We start from the raw sequence: 23,728 nt of genomic DNA on the forward strand, positions 1-23,728 counted from the left end.
ACCAATACATATGAACAAAAATAAATCTTAAAAAAATAAAGCCAAGGCTTGGACTAGTTGTTTCACACATCTGAGCCTGTTTCTGGGTTGATATGTGAAGGGAATACACAACGTATGTAACTAGCCACTAGACTTCTTGCTTCCTAAGTCTTGTCTGGGCTTTTAACTTGGACAGCCTGGAGGCAGGAAAGGGCTATGTTAGTTCATGGCCCCTGCTGGCTGAAGGGAAACCCAGGGAATCATAAGGTCCCCATACTGACCAAAGAGACAAGGTAGGTGGTTTAAAGCTTGGTTCACTCCAGAAAGCGACTAGTCACCTGTCTGAACCATGTAAGGTCTGCGAGGATCTGGAATTGCCATCCTCAACTAACAGACAGATAACCCAGAGTATAGAAGAAGCCCAGCCAACCTACTGGTATCTTCTATTGTTTTGTAAGACTGAAAACTACAACTCCCAGAATGCCATTCAAAGCTGATCAGGAACCGGAAGCGGTGCTGGGGCGGGGATCGACTGTGTTTGGTCTCTCCTGAGCAAGTTGTGTTAGGTAAGCCGAGGTCTGGTTTTGAGGGTTGGGTAGAGACTGCGGGATCCCACCAGAGGCCGCGGCACCCCACAGCCCTAAGGCGTCCCGGTCTTGCCTTTCCTCGGTCGCCGAGCGCGAGCCAGCGTGACCCGCGTTCCCTGCAGCCTGGGGTCTAAGCAGGTATTCTAGTGATGAAGGTGGTAGAGCTCAGAATGAGAAAATGAGAGACCTATGCAAACAGAGGATGATTGAACACTTAGTGGCGTCGTTTGTGTTCATCAGGTGGGACTTGGGCTAAAAAAGGTCTAAGGCAGAGATGGCGGTGCTAACTCAAAGTATTTATTGAGAGTCTGAGTAAACAGAACATTTACTTGTATTGGAATGGTGTGGGAAAATCAGACTTAAAATAAGTAGGTAGTGTTGGATAGTGAAAATGTGCCTGATCTGAGGACGTGTGAGATTAAGGGAAGAGTATGTGGGCAGAGAGAACAGTTTATGCAGAGACATTGGGATATTTAGGATGTTTGGGGAATAGGTAGACCACAGAGAGCAAAAGAAAATAATGGAGGAGGGGCTACCAGCAAAGATGACTCTTTAGAGCATGGGAGTTTGGTTCTCAGCAACCAAGTCTGGGCGACTCATGACTGCCTGTAACTTCAGCTCCAGGCGACCCGTTGCCTCTTACTTCCACAAACACCTGTACTGAACTGATGCGCACAGAGCCACATACATAATTTTCTAAAATAAAATAGCCTGGGTTGGGTGGTGCACTCCTTGAATTCGGGAGGCAGAGGCAGACAGATCTCCCTTAGTTCAAGGCTACCCTGGTCTCCAGAGGGAGCTCCAGGACAAGCCTTTAACCCCAGCACTTGGGAGGCAGAGGCAGGGCAGATATGTGAGTTGGAGGCCAGCCTGATCTACATAGCAAGTTCGAGGCCAGCTAGGGCTGCATAGTGAAACCCTGTATAAAAATAAACAAATGTAAATAAATAAATAAAATCCCTTGAAAAAAAAGTTGGCAGAAGGGATAGCCCTTAATGATCTGTGTAGAAATTGTGTAGATTTTGGATTACTGTGAGTGAAATAGAAAATACTGCTGGTTCTGGGCAGAAGAGTGGTATAATGTTCAAACATTTAGATGCTCTTATATATCTATTGCCGCATATTTATGAATATATTTCACAGATTTATTTATTTTGAGACAGGGTCCCAGGTAGTTCAGACTAGCCTCAAAGTCTTTATGTAGCCAAGGATGACCGTGAACTTCTGACCCTCCTGTTTCCGTCTTCTTTGTGCTAGTATTGCCTGAGCTGTCACAGCTGATTATGCTATGGGTTTGAATCCAGGGCCCTGTGTTTGGTAGGCAAACACTCTACTGAGTTACTTCCCTTACCTGAGCTGTCACAGCTGATGATGCTATGGGTTTGAATCCAGGGCCCTGTGTTACTTCCCTTACCTGAGCTGTCACAGCTGATGATGCTATGGGTTTGAATCCAGGGCCCCGTGTTTGGTAGGCAAACACTCCACTGAGTTACTTCCTGGGTTCGGGATGCCCTTTACTGTGTGAGGCTCAATTCAAGTTCTAGAAGGATTTGTCTGTAGAGTAGGGATATGGGAGGGACAGTCTAGGTTAAACTCAAAGCAGTTGAAAATTGGAACCTCATAAAGGTGGAGTGAATGTCACCACCATATCCCCAAGATATACCATTATTGTGTCAGTTCGTTAGTAACTGTTGAATGACTAAGGCTCAGAAAGATTCGTTTGAGATGGGGTATAATCATTGTGTGGCTAGACTGGCCTAGAACTCACAATCCCCGCCCCCTGCTACCCCCCCCATCCCACCCCACCCCCGCCTCAGCTGCTGAACTGCTGGGGTTACAGTTATACTACTATCCCTGCCTTTAGAAAAGATATTTTAATTCAGAGGTGAAATACCAAATCTGGGCATTGATAATGCCTTTCCTAGGGTCATCAGATCTGTCTCATTTGTTTGTTTGTTTGTTTTGTTTTTCTTGTTTTTTCGGAGACAGGGTTTCTCTGTGTAGCCCTGGCTGTCCTGGAGCTCATTTTGTAGACCAGGCTGGCCTCGAACTCAGAAATCCGCCTGCCTCTGCCTCCCAAGTGCTGGGATTATAGGCGTGCGCCACCACCGCCTGGCGATCTGTCTCTTTTTTAAGATTTATTTTTAATTATGTGTATGTGTGCATTTACATGTGCATGTCTATTCACATACACACATTCAAGTGTGTGTAGGTGCAAGTGCCATCAGAGTCTAGAAGAAGCTATCTGAACCCCTAGAGAGCAGCTGTAGGTAGTTATGAACTACCTGACACGGATGCTGGTAATAGAACCCTGGTCCTCTTCAAATGCTCTTAACCATTGAGCAACGCCTCCAGCCCCTAGATCTATTCATCTTGAGGCTCAGTTAGACCTTTGCTTTTTGAGGACCCTCAGATGATAACCTTTGTTCTGCATTTACTGACTTTCCATTGTGTGGCTGGGACTTAAGCTGTCCACCAAAGGTGCAAAGCTGAAAAAAGGCGGGCTTTAGGAGTGTGCAGTCACGTATAATCTAGACTCTTAGGGTGGTGGTTGCTATTGTCTTTACTTGATCGCCTGGTGTGAAAGACATCTTCAGGGACTATAGAATTTGAAAAGGCATGAGGAGCAAAAAAGAAAGTGGTTAAGTTCAATAAATACCAAATATTGCTGTTTAAGACTTATTTATTTTTATTTTTATGTATATAAGTGTTTTGATTTCATGTATGACTGTGAACCTTTGGAAACTGGAAGAGAGCTTTGAATCCCCTGGAACTGGAGTTAACAGAGGATTGTCAACCACTGTGTGGGTGTTGGGAACTAAATCCAGGTCCTCTGCAAGAGCAGCCAGTGCTCTTTAACTACTGAGCCCTCTCTCCAGCCATGGTTGCAGAGTCAAAAGAATTCAGTTTGGTGGGAAAAATATCAACCCAGCTTTCAAACTTTTTGAGCAGTAGCCATGGAAAATTGTCGAGCCCCCCAAAATTCTCCTATCTTTTTCCTTCTCAGCCAGACTTCCAAAGAGACATTAGTATAAATAAGCATTCATTCCCCAACAGGGCCTGTCATGTAGGAGGCACTCAGGCATACTCACTGGCTAAAGAAATAGTCATGCACAGATAAGACAACAAATGCCATAAAAATTGACTGTTAAAAAAAAAATGCCTTTATTACTGGGCATGGTGGTATATGCCTTAATCCCAGCAACCGGGAGGCAGAGGCAGGCAAATCTCTAAAAGTTTGAAGCCAGCCTGATCCACAAATCAAGTTCCAGTTCAGCCAAAGGCTGCTACAGAGAAACCCTGTCTTAAAAAACCAAAAACCAAACAAGCAGATAAACAAAAAAACTTTATTTTCCCTTGTTTATTTGGTGGTGCTTGGGATCAAACCCAGGGCTTTATGAAATCTAGGCAAATGCCAGATTAAGCCTTAGTGGTTTTATTGGGGAGGGTGTCTTAGTCAGGGTTTCTATTCCTGCACAAACATCATGACCAAGAAGCAAGTTGGGGAGGAAAGGGCTTATTCAACTTACACTTCCACACTGCTGTTCATCACCAAAGGAAGTCAGGACTGGAACTCAAGCAGGTCAGGAAGCAGGAGCTGACGCAGAGGCCATGGAGGGATGTTCTTTACTGGCTTGCTTCCCCTGGCTTGCTCAGCCTGCTCTCTTATAGAACCCAAAATGGCACAGAGATAGCACCACCCACAGGGGGCCCTACCCCCTTGATCACTAATTGAGAAAATGCCTTACAGCTGGATCTCATGGAGGCATTTCCTCAACTGAAGATCCTTTCTCTGTGATAACTCCAGCTTGTGTCAAGTTGACACGCAAAACCAGCCAGTACAAAGGGTATTTAGTTATTATCTGTATATAGTGTGTGTGGATACTTGAACCATGGCACATGAGTTCCAGGGGTTTAAACTCAGCTTATCCTATCAAATCAGGGCATGTGTGTCCTGTGGTCAGAGCTTTGTTACCCCTGAGCCATCTCTGTTGGTCGCCTTACAGTTCTTTTAACAGAGCCATCTCTGTAGGCCCCTTACAGCTTTTTAACAGTTGTTTGCTCACTTTAATAAGGGGCAGTTGTTGCTTACTGGACCAGTGTATCTTCATTCTTGTTTGTGCTTTGGATGGCTTAAACATAGGAAACAAAAGCAAATGATGAGGTGGGGAGAAGGCTTAGGGTAATGTGCTGGCTTCACAGGCCTCAGGACCTGAGTTTGGGACCCCAGAACCTAAGTAAGAGCCCAGGGGTGGGGGTATAATCTTAGCAAAGGTAGAGACAGGCAGATCCCTGGAAACTTGCTGGCACCTCACCTGGCCTACATGGCTAAGTTCCGGTTCAGTAAGATTGTCTCAAACATAAAGTGGAAAGATGCCTGATGTCTGACGCTGGAGATTGTCTTCTGACCTCTACTCACATCAGTACACTCATACCCACACATGCACAGCGACTGCACACACACACACACATACACACACACACACACACACACACACACACACACACACACGTAAAAATGATGTTGATGATTAGCATAACAGTTTGTGTTGCCGTCTAAGAGAAGTGTCTTGGTAGGGTCTAGATATTTGTGGTTTAAAAAGATTTATAGCCAGTACTGCTTTCCATACGATGCAGAGGCAGGTGGATTTCTGAGTTTGAGGCCAGCCTGGTCTACAGAGTGAGTTCCAGGACAGCCAGGGCTACAGAGAGAAACCCTGTCTTGAAAAACCAAAAACAGAAAAGTATGTCCTAACAAATTGTTTGCTCACCTTCATAAGGGGAGATTGTTACTTACTGAGCCAGAGCATCTTAGTTTGCATTTGTTTTTTGCAATGTTTTTGGAAATTGTTTTCCTCATTTCTCTGAAAAAATGTTGCATTCTACCTAATTTTGTATGTGATACACTCAGTAAATAAATAACATATAAAACTTAACCTGCACCTAGTAGCTTTGACCTGAACTGCTGGCTGCACAGGAAGCTGAGACTGGAGGATTACTGGCTTGAGGCCTGCTTGGAGAACACTAGAGTTCAAGGTTACACAGTGAGACCTTGTCTCAATATAAAAAATAAAAAGAACTGAATTCTAACCCAGTGGTAGAGTACTGGTCTAGTGTATGGGAAGCCCTGGATTCAGCCCTCAGTACCACAGAAGGGGGAGGGAGGGATGGACGGACAGACGGACGGACGGACAAACTGATGCTCTTACAGAGCAAGCAGAATCAGAAGCAAGCCCTAGCCCTGGCAGGCAGGTGAATGCCAATTTCAGATCTAGAGAGCATTTGCATGGCCATCCATAGGGGTGTGCGGTGCGTGCCCAGAACTGCCTGGAGACTGAAAAACTGCAACAACTTCACTGGAGGGGGTTTCAGACAGAAGCAACATTAGCCAGTGTTTCCCCAGCACGTAATCTGTCAGAGAATCAGAATACATCTGGTCCTTCTCTCAGTTCACAGAGAGGGTATCCGTGACAGACATAAATGTCCCACCACTCAGGAGCAGCAAGCCGGAAAACATGGCTGAATCCTAAGATGGCTGTTTTCTTCCCTATATTCAAGTCCAAACTTGAAACAACTAAATTTCAACTTAGTTTTGAGGTTGGTGGAGTACAAGCCGTGGATGGGGGTGCAGTAAGCAACCTGAGTATGCAGTGACCAAATACTAACTCCAAATCAGAAGCATAATGGATCCCAGGTGACTTTACTGCTGACATGGCTCTGAACACAATATGCCCATCCCATAGATGATCACGCCATCCTTCCACTAAGTGCCAACAAGCATGGCCTGGCACACCTCCGCTCACATGAGCCTGCTGTGTTTTCTGAACTGCAGTGTTTTTGCTATACATACTAATTTTCTGTTCTGACAGAAACATAATGCTTTGTTATGGAAAACAGACTCTTACTGTTTCCCCACTGTTATTTGTTAGCATCTAGCAAATACTACCAAAATAGTACGGTTTGTAAATTGTTTAATTATTTTGTATTTTTATGAGTATTTTGCCTGCACATATTTTTGTACACGGTGTGTGTGTGGTGCCCTCAGAGGCGGGAGAGAGTGTAGATCCCCTGGAACACGAGTTGCAGGTGGTTGTGACTCCTCGTGTGGGTGCTGGGACTGGAACCAGGATCTTTTGGAAGAGCACCTCGTGCACATAACCACTGAGCCATTCCTCCAGCCCCCCAGATAGAATTCTTAAAACTACTCTTTGGGATCAGTGAGATGGTATAGCCCAGCGAGCTTAACAAAGTAAGGCTGGCTCTTAGCTGCCTTCTGACTACTGTATATATATTTCCCACAGCATGCATACACCCACACTCACACACATGCATCAGCACACATACAACAACAATAACAACAACAGTAATAATATAGAAATTTTAAATAAAAAAGAAACTGCCTTGGGGGTTGCTGACTTAAATTTCACTGAAATTTTATTTACTCAGCAGTTAAGATTGTGTACTGTGTTTGCAGCCAACTCAAGTTTGATTCTCAGCACCCACACCGGGCAGCAGCTCACTGATGCAGTAATTTGTTAATCCACTCTAAATTCCCCAGTAGGTCCGTGTACTTCTCGCCACCCTCCAAAATGCTCTGGATTTGCGAAAGACATACACACACCAGCTTAATTTTAATATGCTGCAAGCAGCTCTATGGCTGACCACTTCCAAACCTCCCCAGGGCTAACACACGCTCCCCTCCGATAGTCCTGAATTAATTATTACTTATTAAATCTATATTCTAACTTGGTTGCCTGGACCCAGTTGGGCAGCCCTCACAGACCCTGCTCTTCCGGCTCCTTCACATGGCTGTTCGTTCTCATTTCTCCATCTCCCAAGCCAATCTTCCTAAGCATGGAGATTCTGAAAACTACTCTTGCCCCTCACCTGGGAAGTTTTAAGTCCTGCCTCTTTCTCTCTGCCCAGCCATTGACTACCAGCAACTTTATTTCATTGGTCAAAGCCAACTAGGGGCAGGGACCCTCAGTGTCTTTCAGGCAGACGTGCCAGTTCCTGTGTAATTTTGGGAGCCAAATTAACACAGATAGCATTAGAACGAATCCCAACAGCTCACAACCACCATAACTCCAATTCCAGAGAAGCCAGTGCTCTCTTACGGCCTCTGCATGGACTGCATATACATGCAGAAACCTACACTCAGCGCACATAATTTTTAAAAATAACATTACAATTACTAATTGAATTTGGGGTTGGGATTAGGACAGACTTTCTGACAATTCCTGAAATACATACTTCTGCCAAGTTGTACCACATATTTATGCAAAGTGGCATTCTCAGCTTTGACAATTACAGTATCAAAACACCAGTCAATTCTGAAAACACTGCAACATTGTACCCGACAGTATCCAGGATTCAGCCAAGATTCGATTCTTTATTGTGAAAATAAACAAGCTCACCCTTATCATCAGAATGCAAATGTGCTCTCATCTTCATAAATGGTAATGATATTTGTACACCAAAGCATTGTTTTAGAATGGATGTCTTTATGATTTATTATCAATTGTTTGACTTGTGTGTGTGTGTGTGTGTGTGTGTGTGTGTGTGTGTGTGTGTGCGTGTGTGTATACTATATAACTAGACTTGCATAAAATTTCCTGGGTGAGAGCCAGCAAGATGCCAAAGCCTGATAACCTGATTTCTGTCCTCAGAGTCCATGGAAGGGGAAGAGAGAACTGACTCTCCTCAGGTTTTCTTTGATTTTCACACACATTCTGTACGTCCATACCCACCACCACCTATGCACACACATCATGGTACACATGCAATAATAAATAATGAAGGGCATTTAAATTTATTCTAGAGTGAAAAGGGGTTACAAGTTTAAGTTTTACAATTGTTTAAGAAGCCCAGAACTAGCAGGGCAAGATGGTGAACACTTAGTCCCGACACACGGGGAGAGACAGGTGAGTCTCTGTTCTAGGCCAGCTTGCACACATCCCACTGGGGTCTCTGTTATGGTGCTTCTCACAGATCTTCAAGCTCGGGTCTGGAAGGGATAGTGTGAATCCTGAGTGGTTCCTTTTGTAATGGCGCTCAGATATACGGTCGATTTGAGACTTGATAAAAGGTTCTGACCTATCACCAGAACCCCAGAAATCATTCATATATATATGTATATATATATATATATATGTATTATATATATATATTAAACTGACTTAGAACCTTGTATGTGGTAAGATGCTTAAGAAATATTTGCTAAAGGACTGATTTGAAAGTAAGCTGACACATTGCTTTCCGAAGAGCACAATAAAAGCTTGGCTTCTGTGGATACTGATCATTTGGAGGTATCCAGTTCTTATTTTCCGAGAAGTGTATGGCTTCTTTACTGCTGAAGTGTCACTCTGGAATACCCTCCAGCATGCTTTCCTTGGTTCAGTCGTTCAGGGTCAGTATCACACACCTGCTCCTCACTAACACATGAGCACTGTCTGTCTTCTGGTTGTAAGGAATCGGCTGTGAAAGTGACATCAGCGCATGGACTGTCAGTCGGAAGAGAGTGCTCTGAGAACAGATGCACAGGCCTTGCAGGAAGCAGAAGGCTTCCCAGAGGCCAGAGCTGATGATGGACTCTCTGAAAGCTTTCAGCTTCTGCAGATGGATGTGCGATATGAGCATCAAGAAGAGACCAGCCCTGCAGACGGTGTCGTATGGAGCTCGGTGGGTCCGAGAGCTTGCTGTGTGATGGGTGTCTCAGAGTTCTCTGTTCTAAGGGTTGATCCAGGAGCTGAAAATGAAGTCTGTGTATTTTATAATTCCCTTGGATTATGGTTTCATTTTCATTTGAGTCATAAGAATTTAAATAAAATTTTAAAAGAAATTTTGATATGGCTCAAAAAGGACGAGGGACTCTAAACTCTGTTTTTAAGATTCTGTCCCAAAGGAGTTTTCTATAACCTTAGGATGGTGGGGTAAGGGTGATGTTCTCTCTAATTAATTATAACCTGGATAGGGGTATTATTCAGTGAGCACTCTTGCCTTGCATGCTCAAGGCCCTGGGTCAGATCCTGAGCAATGTACACAATTATAATAATTACTGTTCACAGTAAATATCCACCAATGAAAATAAAATAGCAAAAAAGCATAGTGGCAAAATTAAAAATAAACACAAGCCAGTAGTAAGCTTGTTTTTAAGACAAAAATCTTTTCCTCTCTAACTTTATATATAGATGAAAAAAAGGTGACTGGTGTTCATTTTCCTTTCTGGTACTCATGAAGTTCTCAAACAATTTTGTTTTCTGGATAATGGAAGAAAAATGTGCAAAGAAAACAGAGACACTGGGAAAGGATAGTCTCCTCAAAGAAGAGCAAAAGGAAGCAGGAAAGAGAGAGAAGGAAAGCCAAGCGTGCAGAAGACCCAGGCAATGGTGAGTGTGGTCGCTGGCGAAGGGTCATGGCTCTCAGCGGACTCGGTTCTATGTTGCTAGGAGAGTAGGGCCTAGTACTCAGTTCCTTCGCAAATCAGCATGCCAGTGTGAACGTAGAGGTTGCTTTTATAAAGTAGGAGTTAAGAGAGCATTTGTGTCTGTAAACTCAGAAGCAGAAGGGATGATGCCGGCGGTAGCTCATACTTATTCATGCTATGTGCTTGCCTTAAAAGCATGCATCAGGGCTGCTGTGTACTATGATTAGCCCCCTTTTTGTAGAAAAGATGGGTTCGGGTTAGATAATATGCTCAAAATAACTCAGCTTACAAGTGAACAAACAGAAGTGAATTTAGCACACTCTGAAAGCCAGGGCCTATGCTCCCCACCAAAAGTAAAAGAGAGATTCGTCTACACAGAAAATCCCCTGGGTTGTACAAAAAGAGCTATTAGTAAGTCCAGAAAGGACCCTGGACTCAAACTAGTATTTTGAAAACTGGCCCTTGGCCAGGCATGGTGGACATGCCTTTGATCCCAGCACTTGGGATGCAGAGTCAGGCTGATCTCTGTGACTCTCAGGCCAGCCTAGTCTCAGGGTGAGTTCTAGGACAGCCAGGGCTACACAGAGAACTGTCTCAGAAAAACAAAAACTAACAAACAAACAAGAAAAGAAGAAAGAAAAGAAAAGAAAGAAAAAAGAAAGAAAAGGACTGACTACTGCCCTCCCCACCCCTCCCATCTAGACCCACCCCATTTCTGTCTCATTACAAAACAAACAAGATTCCAAGGGACAATAGTAATAAAATATAACCAAATAAAATATAGTAAGATAAAACAAAAACTGTCACATTGGAGTTGGACAGGAGAAACCAACAGAAGGAAAAGAGCCCAAGAGAAGGCACAAGAATCAGAGACCCACACAGGACTCCCATAAACACGCTGGACTGGAGCTCTGATATGTAGACAGAGGACCTGGTGCAGACCTACGCAGGCCCTGTGCATGCTGCCTCAGACTCCACAGGAGCTTTGATTCCGCTGATTTAGAAGGTCTTGTTTTCTTGACACCACCCCTCTGGCTCTTACACTTTCTTACATTCTCTCTGGAAGGGTTCCTGGAGCCCGAGGGGAGGGATTTGGTGGAGACATCCCATTCAGGGCAGAGTGTTCCAAGGTCTCTCACTCTCTGCATAACATCTGTCTGTGGATCTCTGTACGTGTCTCCATCTGCTGCTGAAGGAAGCTTCTCTGATAGCTGAATCAGACACACATCTATGAGTAGAGCAGAATGTCACTGGGAGTCATTTTATTGCTATTTTGTTTTTGTTTTAGCCCAGTAGTATTTTACCCTTGGTCTTTGGGCTATCTAGTCTCTGGCTCTTGGTCACCCAAGCAGTGTCAGGTATGGATTTCATCTTGTGAAGTGGACCTTAAGTCAACTCAGATATTGGTTGGTTACTCCCATAAGCTTTGTGCCACCGTTGCCCTAGCATACCTTGCAGTCAGGACACTACTGCATTTCCAGTTTGTGGCTGGCTTGGAGTTTATGTTCCTCTTTTGGTGGTGTGCAGAGTACTTTCCTGTACCAAAGACATTGGAATATAAAAGGCTCTGTGTAGGCACCAGTTCAACTTCCTCAAGTTCTGTGGGTTGTGTAGGTTTTGTCTTCAGCAATGGGGCCTTGATGTCCACTTGTGCAGAGCATCCTATAGTCTTGGTCACAGCCTGGGTTGTTTGGAGATTCCTGTGGGACTCCTTTGGCCAACAACTCAGATGTAACCTAGTCCCAGTACTGGAAGCTTCATTTGGTGACAAGAGATGAACAGTTGGGACTCTGTCTCCCCCTTATTTTGATCACCTCCATATATGGATAAATTGTAGGGAGCTTCTACTGTATTAGGTTTGTGTACAAACCTCAGGTGGCCTTAATTTTAGCTGTCTCTTCTTGTTTCCCCCTTTCATAAGTCTCTCTCCTCCCCAGTTGACCCTCCTGTTCCTGTAACCCCCTATCCATTTGTATCTATTTCATTTCTCTTACCTAACAAGATCTATCTGTATACCCCAGTTCCTTGTTGTATACATAACTTCTGTGGTTCTGTGGATTGTAGCTTGGGTATCATTGACTTAATAGCTAATATCTATATCATAAGCAAATACATAACATATTTGTATTTCTGGGTCTGAGATACCTCACTTAGGATGATTTTTTTTCTAATACTAATACATTTATCTGAAAATTTCATGATGTCATTTTTGATTACTTTTATGGCTGGATAATACTCTTTTGTGTAAATGTATCACATTTCTTTATCCATTCTTCTGTTGAGGTTAGGTTGTTGCCAGTTTCTAGCTATTATGAATAGAGCAGCAATGTGGCCATGGCTGAGCAAGTATCTCTGTGGTAGCATCCTTTGGGTATATGCCCAAGAGTGGTATAGCTGAATCTTGAGGTAGACTGTTTCCCATCTTCCTGGGAAACTGCCACTCTGATTTCCATAGTGGCTGTACAAGTTTGCACTCCCACCAGCAATGGAAGAGTGCTCCCTTTGCTCCACATCTTTGCAGCATGAGGTGTCCCTTGTGTTATTGATCTTAGCTTCCTGACGAGTGTAAGATGAAATCTCATAGTTTTTGCATTTCCCTCATGGCTAAGGATGTTGAGCATTTCTTTGTTTCTCAGCCATTTGAGTTTCCTTTATTGAGGATTCTCAGTTTAGGTCTGTGCCCCCATTTTTAATTGGATTATTTGATTTCTTGATACCTAGTTTTTAAATATTTTTCATGTACTTTGGATGTTAGTGCTCTACCTGACATGTAGTTGGTAGTAATCTTTTCCCATTCAGTGGCTGCCTCCTTGTCCAGATACGGTGTCCTTTGCCTCACAGAAGCCTCTCAGTTCCATCAAGTCCCGTTTACTAATTGTTGATCTTAGTGCCTGTACTATCCCATTCTTAATCCTCTCTGGTATTTCTGTCACAGGCACCTGCCCACAGCACAGCAAACGTTTTTTGAAAGCCTTAACCAGAGAGAAACTTTTGGAAGCCAAACACTCAGGACCAAGACTATGTGTTGACTTGAGCATGACCCAGCACATGTCAAAGAAGGTAGAGCATCCAGAGGCCAAGGGAGGCACGGAAGGAAGGGTGCAGACTGGTGAAGGGGGGGACCATCATCAGCCTCTGCCATCATCAGGGTTCTATCTTCTAGAAGTGTCTGGTTTTCTTTTCTAGGCTACTGACTTCTACAGCAGTTGTTGGAAAGGAACACAGGTTCTTTGATTGAGTTTGCAGTTTGCCTTCTCTTTGGAGCCTCCCACTCAGGCTATGATGTTCGGAACCTTGCCGATTCTCCAGACACTAAATCTCTGTCCTTCTGCCTGGAAGAGAAATACTAACCTAGCAACCTGTTGTGGGGAGGGTTCCTGGCAGGAGGACTTGCAGTGTTTAAATTTTAGTCATTTCTCAATATTCCCTTTGGCGAGGGAAGATTGATCCCTGAGCATTTATCCCTGATTTATCTGGAGAGGGTTAAACTCACGCCATGTGATTCTGGGCAGATGAGATGGATAGCCGTCTCTCCAGCTCATGGGCTCCCAGCCCAGGGAGGAGGATGTGACATGATACACAAAGCCCCATGGGTTATACGTGGGAAGAAAAAGCAGTGGGCTGCCTCTGTCCTTTCGAGGGTGAGACATCCTATGGGTCCCACAGGACTGTACAGTTGGCTTGTTCGGATGCTCCCTAGGCTGCTGGTGCCAGGTAGGAGCAAGCAGGCACCGTGCCTCATTCCCGTGATGGAAAAGGCTTTTTAGCCACAGGCACTTGTTTCATCTGGAAAGACAGACTTGGGCATGGGGGCTTGATTTTGGCACCTGACACTAGGCCTCAATGTGCGGCCTCTCGCCAAAGGTGACCTTATTCCCGATGTTACTATAATGTGTGCTACTGTTACACATTTCTCAGAGAAACTAGGAAGACTCTGTCTCGAAGGTTCTCAATGGAACCTCTAACTGCAGCCTTCTAACAAACGAACAAGGACATGAGGGGGTGCGTGCCTTTAATCCCAGTACTTCGGAGGCAGAGGCAGCAGCCCGTAGAAAACAAAGAGCGAACAAGGGGGTCTCTCCTTATATTAACCGAGAGCAGATTAAATCAGATCCAAAGTCTTGTAGGCCTTTTATTCAGTGTAGCACAAGTCACTAAATTATGAAAAATTAAATTATGTAACACTAAATTATGAAAAAAAAAAACTCTCTAGGATTAGGGAGGAAAGTTAGAACGTCTTATCTCTTAAAGTTAGGGTGATAGTGCCAAGTGTACCTAATGGGCACGGAAGTGTCGCTACTCTGTTGACCTCTTTAATAATTTAAATACTGAACATTGTACAGGAGAACTTGGTGTAAAGGCAGAAGACATCTTTCCAAATATCATGGACAGAGTCAAGGCGAGGAGGAACTCTCCGTCTCTGCACGTAGGGGCCTCTCCAGGCCGGTGTCACCGTCTTCACCTCGGTCTGCCTGTGTTATGTCATGGAGCACAGCACTTCTGCACGTGCTCACTCCTGAGTGAGAGGAGCCAGGCTAGCCCATGAGAGTCTTGTGGGCTCAGTTGTCCTTGTTCCTTTACAGGAGTTGAGTAGGTTGGCAGGACAGATTCGAAGGTTGTATGGTTCCAACAAAAAAGCCCACAGGCCCTTTTGGATCTGCCTTACCGGATTCTCCACTGACAGCCCCCTCTATGAGGAATGTCTGAGGATGAATGATGGATTTTCTGCTTACTTGGTAAGAATCCTCTAGCATATTCCTTAAGCTATCTAAGTGTGTGTCTGTCCTAATAGAAAGGTTTTATTCATTCATTCTTTAACACACAGCTGGCTCTCCATTATGGCTTCCACATCCATCCATCCAGCTGCATCCTTCTTGCAGCTATCTCTTTTGTTATTTATTCTGTGTGTGTGTGTGTGTGTGTGTGTGTGTACATGTGTACGTGTGTACCATGGCGTAAATACAGAGGTCAGAGGACAGTGAGAGCTGCTTCTCTCTCCACCATGTGGGTCCTGGAAGAAGACTCAACTTAGGCTTGTATCAAGTGTCTTTACCCACTGAGCTGTCTCAACAGTGGCTTAACCATAGTTTTAAAAAATATTTTGATGAACTAAAGAGATGGCTCCAAGGTTAACAGCACTGGCCCCTCTTCCAGAGGTCCTGAGTTCAATTCCCAGCAACCACATGGTGGCTCATAACCATCTATCATGAGATCTGGTGCCTTCTTCTGGCCTGCAGGTGTACATTTAGGCAGAACACTACACATAATAAATATTCTGAAAACAAACTGTACCTGTAATGAACACATAGACACTTGTTTTCTTGTCATTTATTCCCTCTGCAATACACTATAGCTGGGAGTTGGTGGCTCATGCCTGTAATCCCAGCACTTGGGAGCCTGAGGCAGAAGGACTGTCACAAGTTTGAGGCTGGCCTGAATGACACAGTGAGTCCTAGGCCATTGTGAGGCCTGTCTCAAAACCAAGAGGAAACTAAATTACAGCGTAAGAACTATTTCTGTGTACTAGGCATTATAATAATCTAGAGGTGATTTGTTTATTGATCATTTTCAGTCTTCAGGGACATATAACTTAAATGTAAACATTGGTATTTTATATAAGGGACTTGAAGATGCTTAGATTTTAGTGTCTGTGGGGCCATCTGGAAACCAGTTCCCATCCATGCTGCGGGGCAACTGTAGTGCTTGTATATAAATGGTATCTTTTCACTGTGGCAATCTAAAAAGTCTCAGAATCTCTCATTAGTTCTTGTAATTACATTTTTTCTCATTCTTGCCCTTCATTGCCAAACTAATATTCCCATTGTCTAGAACCATGTTTCATAACCTGTCTAATTCATGCTAATAGTATTTTTGGAACACAGTAGTGGAGAGGTGGGAAACGTGATTGTTAGAGAAAGAGAAAGGATGCTTTTAGGAGCAGTGTGGCTTCAAGGTGTCTTCTAGGAAGAAGGACGGGACTTTGCACTCTTTGCTAAGGATCTTGTAAAGGTAGCAGTAGGTTATGCAAGTGAGAAGCCAAGTCTGTTTCCATGGAACAACACTAAAAATGCTCCTCTGTGCTGCTGTGTAGCAGGGACTGAGTTGGTGCAGCCTTCCCTGGGGAAGCCACGGAGGCCATAGTTGTGAGGGATGTGCTGTGTGGGCTGCACAGCCAGCTGTCTCCTGTTACTGCTTCCCCATGTCCCTGCCGTTCTGAGGTGATCTGTGTCAGTCCTCTCTTTCCAGCTCCAGTGTTGCTTTCACCAGAAAGCCATCCCTCATGCTGGTACTCCCTCACCTGTAGTCCTGGTTTATGCTCCCTGTTCCTCTGGGGCCCCCTGCCACTTTCTGTCTCATTTCTGTGGTTTAAATGCCTGTGCTTGCTTGTTTGTTTGTCTCAACTAAGCACTTTTCGAGAAGCCCTCAGACCCGCAGCTTCCCAGCACAGCCGGCGCTATGCTGCCAGGTAACGGGTAACTAACTGGTACCTGGTACTAAATTGTGCATGATGTGGTTTTAATCCCCTCTGCCTGGCAATTATCTTTGTATTTCCAGCTCGATGTGACAGAAGAAGACTGCTTTAGCCTTTTTCCTCTGGAAACCCTTGTGTACCTGACTCCTGACTCCGAACACCGTGAGTCCCTGACCTTCTTCCCCTGTGGGTTCACCAAAACTTTGTCCCTCGTCTTTTGTGGTACTTCTGTTCTCACCCCATCTAAGAGACTGTGGGAGGAAATACTGGGGGATGAGCTGACCTCTCCTGTGGGCAGATAGCCAGCACAGCAGAGATTGGTTCCATCTTCAGGTGGACTTTGTATGCTGCCTGGCAATCGGTTTCCTGGCCAGCTTTGGTCAGGGTGCTATTTATATATATTCTCTCTCACTCCCTCCCTCTCTCCTCCCCTCCCTTCCTCTTTCTCTCCCTTCCTCCCTCCCTCCCTGCTTCCCTCCCTCCCTGCTCCCCTCCCCAGACTATCCTCTGTTGCTCTTACTAGTGTTAGGTCAGTCATGCTCCTCTCAGATTCATCTCACTTTTTTGTACATCTGGTTTTGTTTCCCATCTAACCCAGTGCTGCTTTGGACATAGCACCTGTGTTTTTTTCAGATCTGCCAGCAGGCTTTAAATTGTGTTGTATTTATTGTATTAATGTTGTTGATATTTCTTTCCTTTTGCTTTCTTTGGATTTAGAAACTATAAAACAAATTTGATCCCAGTGGCTTTCATTTTTCCACTAGCCCTTGAAGACATTGATCAGAGCACAGTTTACATTATTGGTGGACTTGTGGATGAGAGCATTCAGAAGGTAAGTACACATCTTAGCTTCCCCCCTCCTTTATTTATTTAACTTTTTTGGTTTTCTAGACCCAGTTTCATTATTAGTCTTTATTGGCTGTCCTGGAACTTGCTCTGAAGATCTTAAACTCACTGAGATCCATCTGCCTCTGCCCCCTGAGTGCTTGGATTAAAGGGGTTCACCAACAACTTGTGCCCATTTTAGACCATTTATAGTATAGGCATTTGCCCTGTTGTTAATTTCCCCAGAAGCCCTAGCAGCTGTGTGGGAACAAGAAGCACTTGTTGATGGGTGCCCCTTCTGCCTGGAGGTCCCTCTTTTCATCAGCCGAGTCAGCAGTCCTGACTGGTGGGAGCAGAGTCAGTAGACAGGCCAGGTGATTCCAACACAGACATTCTCCCGCTGCCTCTCTTCTTCTCTCTGCTGGGATGACTCTGATCTTGGCTCAGCATTTTTTTTCCTAGCACTTTGTTCTCTGTGCGAGATTGGTTGGCTTCTTGTAGGCTAACTTTCTTGCTGGTCTACGTCATATTCTAAGACCTCAAATTCAGTAGGATTGTCCAGACTTCTTTTTAGATTTGCTTTTTATTTTACATATAGGACTGTTTTGCTCACATATATGTCTGTGTACCATGTGCATGCCTGCTCAGAACAGGGCATCAGAGCTCCTGGAATTAGAGTTATGGATAGTTGTTAGCCACCAATGGGTACTGGGAATAGAACCCAGGACCTCAGTAAAGAATAACGAATGCTGAACCATCTTTTCAGCTTCTTCTTCAGGATTCTTTTGTTGAATTGGAGTTTCACTGGAATAATTAAGCTGGTACTTGAAGTTTTAAATTTTGTTTCTATTATATAAATGTTAATTTTCTTTGCATACATTCACTAATTAAGATATATTGTATAGTTTTTAAGTTGAATAATGATACAATAGTTTACATTTGCAAAAAGAAATGTAGTGAGAAATAAGTGTCCTTCCCACCCTGTATTTCCCTCACCCCTCAAAGCATCATGGTCCATTTTCTTTTTTGTCCTTTTTCGTTTTTTGGGATTTTTGGGGGGTTTTTTTGTTTTGTTTTGTTTTGTTTTTTGTTTTTTGAAACAGGGTTTCTCTGTGTAGCCCTGGGTGTCCTCACTCTGTAGACCAGGCTGGCCTCTGCCTCCAAGTGCTGAGATTAAAGGCTTGCACCACCACTGCCCATTTTCTTGGGCATGTTTGTTGGTCTATTTTACATTTGTTTATAATGTATATAGAAATATTTCATGTTTGAGACATATATATGAAGCACATGTTTAATATTAATGGCAGCTCAATTTATCATTTAATCGTACTTAGTTTTAGATTGAGCTTCTATCAGTGTGCTTAGTTTTAGTACAATTAAATGTGTGGATCTAAGTGTTCCATGGCATAACAGAAATCCTTTATGGCAGGGGGGTCTCCTGCAGAAGCCTGCTGATAGGGATGCGAAAGTTAGTTGTTCCCAGTGGACTCCTGGTTCAGGCAGCTGATTATGTGAAGACATAAACAGCTGTCTGCTTCTATTATAAAAATATTGTATTCTGTTATAATATACATAAATAGACTATTCTATTATATAAGTAAACTCTCTCGGAGCATTCCCTGGCAGATTACCAGGGCAAGACTGCGCCATTACCATGAAGCCATTTTTAGTTTCCATCATCTCCAAATTTGATGAGGCTGAGCATCACCAGGAGTGACACTCTGGGTCTCCTGGTGTGACACACTTTCCTGTCAAGTATTCTTGCTCACGATTTAAAATTTTCAAATGTAATCACGAGGAAATAAGAAATCCAGGATGGGTCATTCTGCAAGACAACAGAACTTTCAAAAATCCACTGTAATAGAAACTAAGCCAAACTTGGGGGAGGGAGGTGCTGTCTTCAAGGAGCATAACAAAATAAAACAGTTAAATGCAGTGATGCGTGTGGTCCCATATACCTGTGGCTGTGTCAGGATCATTTGAGCCCCCATGAGCCCTTCTTACAAACAGGGAACTGTCAAGCGTGGTTTGATTGTGTTATGGGAGGGAAGCTTTACCAAAGACCTTTGGGGGAGAATTTAATAGTGGTTGTGTATCAAATAATATTGCAGGATTTTTAGAAATGAAGACAGTGCTGTGCTGAAGGGGGGAAAGCACTGTTGTCCTCCAGCAAGAGGTCCGTGTGAGGCACGGTGTCAGATGGCTGCAGCTCACAGAAATTTGATAGCATGTTGGCTGTTAAATGTAGATGACAGGATGAGAACTCATTTACTGATTATTTCAGATTTCTTAGATTTGAGATATTTTGAGTCAGGAGCATTGCTTACCCTCTGACTTGCCACGCCTCCTGCGACAGGTAGATGGCCTCTTTGAAGCAGTAAAGTCCAGAGGGTCTGTGAGCAGAGTGTGGTGTTTAGATGTGAAATTTTATTTTACTTATTTTACTTTCTGACCACAGTTTCCCCTCCTTCCTCTACCCTCAGTACCTCCCTTTCCCTCTCCACCCGTGCTCCATTTCTCTTGAGAAAAGGGCAGGCCTCCCATGCATAGCAACCAGCCGTGGCATACCTAGTTGCAGTAAGACTGGGTGTATCTTCTCCTGTTGAGCCTAGATGAGCCATCTAGTAGGGGAAAGGGTCCCAAAAGCAGGGCACAGAGGTAGAGACAGCCCTTGATCCTACTGTTGGGGTCCCCACAAGAAGATCAAACTATACAAATGTAATGCATGTGCAGAGGGCCTAGATCAGTCCTATGCGTGTTCTCTGGCTGGCAGTTCAGTCTCTGTGAGCCCCTATGGAGTCACGTTAGTTGATAATGTAGGTTTCCTTTGGGTGTCCTTGACCCCTCTGGCTCCTACAGTCCTTCCTCCCCTCTTCCGTGGGATTCTCCAAGCTCTGCCTAATGTTGGGCTGTGGGTCTCTGCATCTGTTTCCATCCATTGCTGGATGAAGCCTCTTGGATGACCAATCTATGAGTATAGCAGAATATCATTAGGAATCATTTCATCGAGTTTTTTTATTTGCCATTTGTGTTTGGTTCTATTATGGGTGTGTGTGCTATCCAGCCTCTGGCTCCTGACCCTCTGGGCAGTGTCAGACTTAGGCTCCCCTCTCATGGCATGTGTCTCAAGTTGGACCAGACACTGATTGGCCACTCCCACAATTTCTTTACCCCACCACATCTTGTAGGCCCGACAAATTGTAGGTTGAAGGTTTTGTGGCTAGGTTGGTGTCCCAGGCCCTCCACTGGAAGGCTTACCTGGTTACAGGAGATGGCTAGTTCAGGTTCTGTATCCCCCATTGATAGGAGTCTTAGCTAGGGTCAGCCTTGTAGCCTGGGAGTTTCCATTGCCCTAGGTTGCTAGCTCCTCCCAGAGATGCTCCCCTCAAATTCCAGTTGTCTCTCTCAGTACTCTCTCCCTCACAATACCTGATCCTTCCTGTTCCCATCCCCACCCCATTCAGTTCCCTCTCCTCATCCACTGGCAATGTCTGTCTGTCCTGTCTCCCCTTCTCAGTAAGATTCACTCGTCTGCCCTTGAGCCCTTCTTGTTACTTAGCTACTTTGGTTTTGTGGACTGTAGCACCGTTTTCCTGCACTTTAAAACTAACAGCCACTTATAAGTGAGTATATACCATGTTTGTCTTTCTAAAGCTGGGTTACCTCACACAGGATGATGTTCTAGTTCCAGCCACTTGCCTGAAAACTTCATGGCATCATTGTTTTTAATAACTGAGTAGTAGTACTCCATTGTGTAAATGTGCCACATTTTCTTTATCCATTCTTCAACTGAGGGACATCTAGGTTGTTTCCATTATCTAGCTATTATAAAGAACTACTCTGATCTATTATAAGCTACTATGAACATAATTGAGCAAGTGTCCTGGTGGTGCAGTGGAGTGTCTTTTGGGTATATACCCAGGAATGGTATAGCTGGGTCTTGAGGTAGATAAATTCTCAATCTTCCAAAAAATCACCATATTGATTTCCAAACTGGCTGCATCTGTTTGCACTCCCATCAGCAATGGAGGAGCAGTCATCCCTCTTGCTCCACATCTTTGCCAGCATGAACTGTCATTTGTGTCCTTGATCTTAGCCATTAAGTGTAAGATTGAATTGTGTCCTCTCAGGCTTCTACCAACTAAAAGTAGCAACATGTGGGAATTTTTGAGACTGGAGGTGCCTATTACAAGGAATACAATGAAAAAAAAATACATGTAATTTTTATAATAAGAATATCTGATTTACAGAAAGTGACATTTCAAAAAGCCCGAGAATACTCTGTCAAGACAGCCCGCTTGCCAATTCAGGAATACATGATCAAGCGACAGAATGAGAAAAACTACCATTCAGAAATACTGGCCATCAACCAAGGTACTGCTCACAGCCCGCCCGACATGCTTTTCCTTACAGACAACCATCTGCTCTTCCTTTGTCTTGGATGGGCTCTTATGTTTTCTGTTTACTCAGACTATTTGATAGCTTATTCTGCTGCCTTGCTTTAAGTATAGTGCCCTTGACTCTAATTTCCTGTGACACCTAAACCCTCCTGCACACACTTGCTGGCAGCCATCTGGCTGGTCATCGAGAGGTTTCTCGTTTTGTTTTCATTCCTGGATGAAAGTGTCCCTTTGCCTAGGATACCTGTCCCCTACCTTCATTGCCCAGTATCTTCGTTCTCTAGGCTTCAGCCCAGGAGCATCTCAGCTGCAGGCTCTGTCCGGCCCCTTGTTTGTATTCCCATGGTGCTGTGTTCCTGGTTGCAGTTGTCCATTCACAAGTGTTCAGTGTAAGCTGAGGCCTTGTAAAGAGCCTCCTTGCCCCTCTCCTCCCATGACCTACCACCACATGTGACTCAGAGGACAGCTGGTCAGTGAGGACATTCCACAACATCCTTTCCACATAGGTCCTTCACTGGGCTTCTCCAGAACAGTCACCAACATCTGTTTACCTTCTGACAGTGTTCGACATCCTGTCTACTTACTGTGAAACTCATAACTGGCCTGAAGCATTGAAGAAAGGAGTTCCTGCAGGAAAAGGCTACATTCTACGGAATTCAGCGGAATGACAAGCACCCTAAGGTTCCAGCTGCAGGGGGTGAAGTGCCAGAGGTGTCATGACCAAAGGACAACGCAAAGGATGGCAATAGCACACACTTGCTTCTTGGATCTTTGAAAGCCATTTGTGGCAAGGACCACATTTTATGCTATGTCACCCACTATGCCTGGATCACTGGAAATGCCCTGATAAAACAAATTACGGTTAAAAAAAAGTTTGCGTTAAGGAATTGCCAAAATATGTCATACTGGGTGTTAATTCATGCTTTGTACATTCCTCTGTTTGTGAAAGGTCTACTTTTAGAGATGTTTAAATGATTGTCCAAGCTTCTCATTTAACTTACATAAAATTATTTTCTGTCATCTGTAAATGTGCTGATTTTCACCAGCTCAGACACAAGCTGCACAGACACAAGCTGCACAGACACGAGCTGCACATACACTTTGCCACCCCAGTCCTGTCTGGCTTGCCCTACTTTGTCTTTAGAGTACTTTGTTCTTTCCTGTGGCTCTCACCTTGTTCTTGTTCTGATTATGGTCATGGAGGGCTCCTCTCTTCTGTAAATACCTTTGTGTAGCCTTGAGCTTAGACAAGCCAAGTGCTCCGTACAAATTACCCCGGGTCTAAGAAAAACTCGTTATTATTGATAAATCCCTAGAGTAGCCAGAAAAGATTGCTGCATACTAATCCACCTTCCATGACACGAGTACAAGTCTTTCCCTCACATTCAAACACAACCAGCTCAGTTGCCTCCAGTTCTGACTTACCTTGGTTAGTCTACTAGCAAATTCATGTGTTTTCTCTATCTCACAAGAATCAAAAGTTACCTCTGCCCACTTCCTTCTCTTTTCCCACTAAACCCCTTGGGAACTATCACTTGATAAATTTTATGTGTTGCTCTTATTGCAAAATAGGCAAGGCCTCAGGAAAGCCCCTTAAGGGACTGGGTCACATAGGCTTCAGGAGTACGTAACTCAATCTCAGAGATCAGAAGGGAACAGAGAACCACTGAACTCTTGTCACCTGCCAGTCTACACTTACACACTTTTACCTAGGGAGGTTTTACCATAATGTAAATAGCAAAGAATCTTCTCTCTAACTCTAGCCCAAACCTCTCCTCTTTATCCAAAACCTGAGCACATAGTTTTTTAAGATTGTGGAAATTGTGTTAAATAATGTTTAGACTTGGATCAGAAATCCTCATCATACTATTATATATAAGGAAAAAACTGAATATATAAAAAATACTAATTATGAAGTCAAATATTTGCAATTATTGAGTTTTGATAATAGCCATGAAAGAAATATATCCTGTTTGAACTAGACAGAGTATATTAAGTTACAACATCTTATAACTGTAATTTGAGAACATAAATGCAC

General features: G+C 44.0%; 1 protein-coding gene across 2 annotated transcripts; it reads left to right on the top strand.

The window, feature by feature from the left end:
- Positions 1-482: 482 nt before the first annotated feature.
- On the top strand, positions 483-23,612 carry Trmt10b (tRNA methyltransferase 10B). 2 transcript variants are annotated; one of them, XM_031377286.1, is made up of 9 exons: positions 483-545; positions 9,038-9,248; positions 9,841-9,955; positions 12,929-13,053; positions 14,577-14,729; positions 16,549-16,627; positions 17,230-17,297; positions 21,541-21,664; positions 22,252-23,612. In XM_031377286.1, exons 2-9 carry the CDS (start codon positions 9,066-9,068, stop codon positions 22,356-22,358), a joined length of 954 nt encoding a protein of 317 aa, XP_031233146.1. In that variant the 5' UTR covers positions 483-545; positions 9,038-9,065; the 3' UTR covers positions 22,359-23,612. The 2 variants fall into 2 exon arrangements, with proteins under 2 accessions (XP_031233146.1, XP_031233147.1); XM_031377287.1 differs by lacking the exon at positions 483-545 and adding an exon at positions 556-704.
- The last annotated feature ends 116 nt before the right edge of the window (positions 23,613-23,728 follow it).

Source organism: Mastomys coucha, unplaced genomic scaffold (genome assembly GCF_008632895.1).
Source record: "Mastomys coucha isolate ucsf_1 unplaced genomic scaffold, UCSF_Mcou_1 pScaffold18, whole genome shotgun sequence".
Lineage (NCBI taxonomy): Eukaryota > Metazoa > Chordata > Mammalia > Rodentia > Muridae > Mastomys > Mastomys coucha.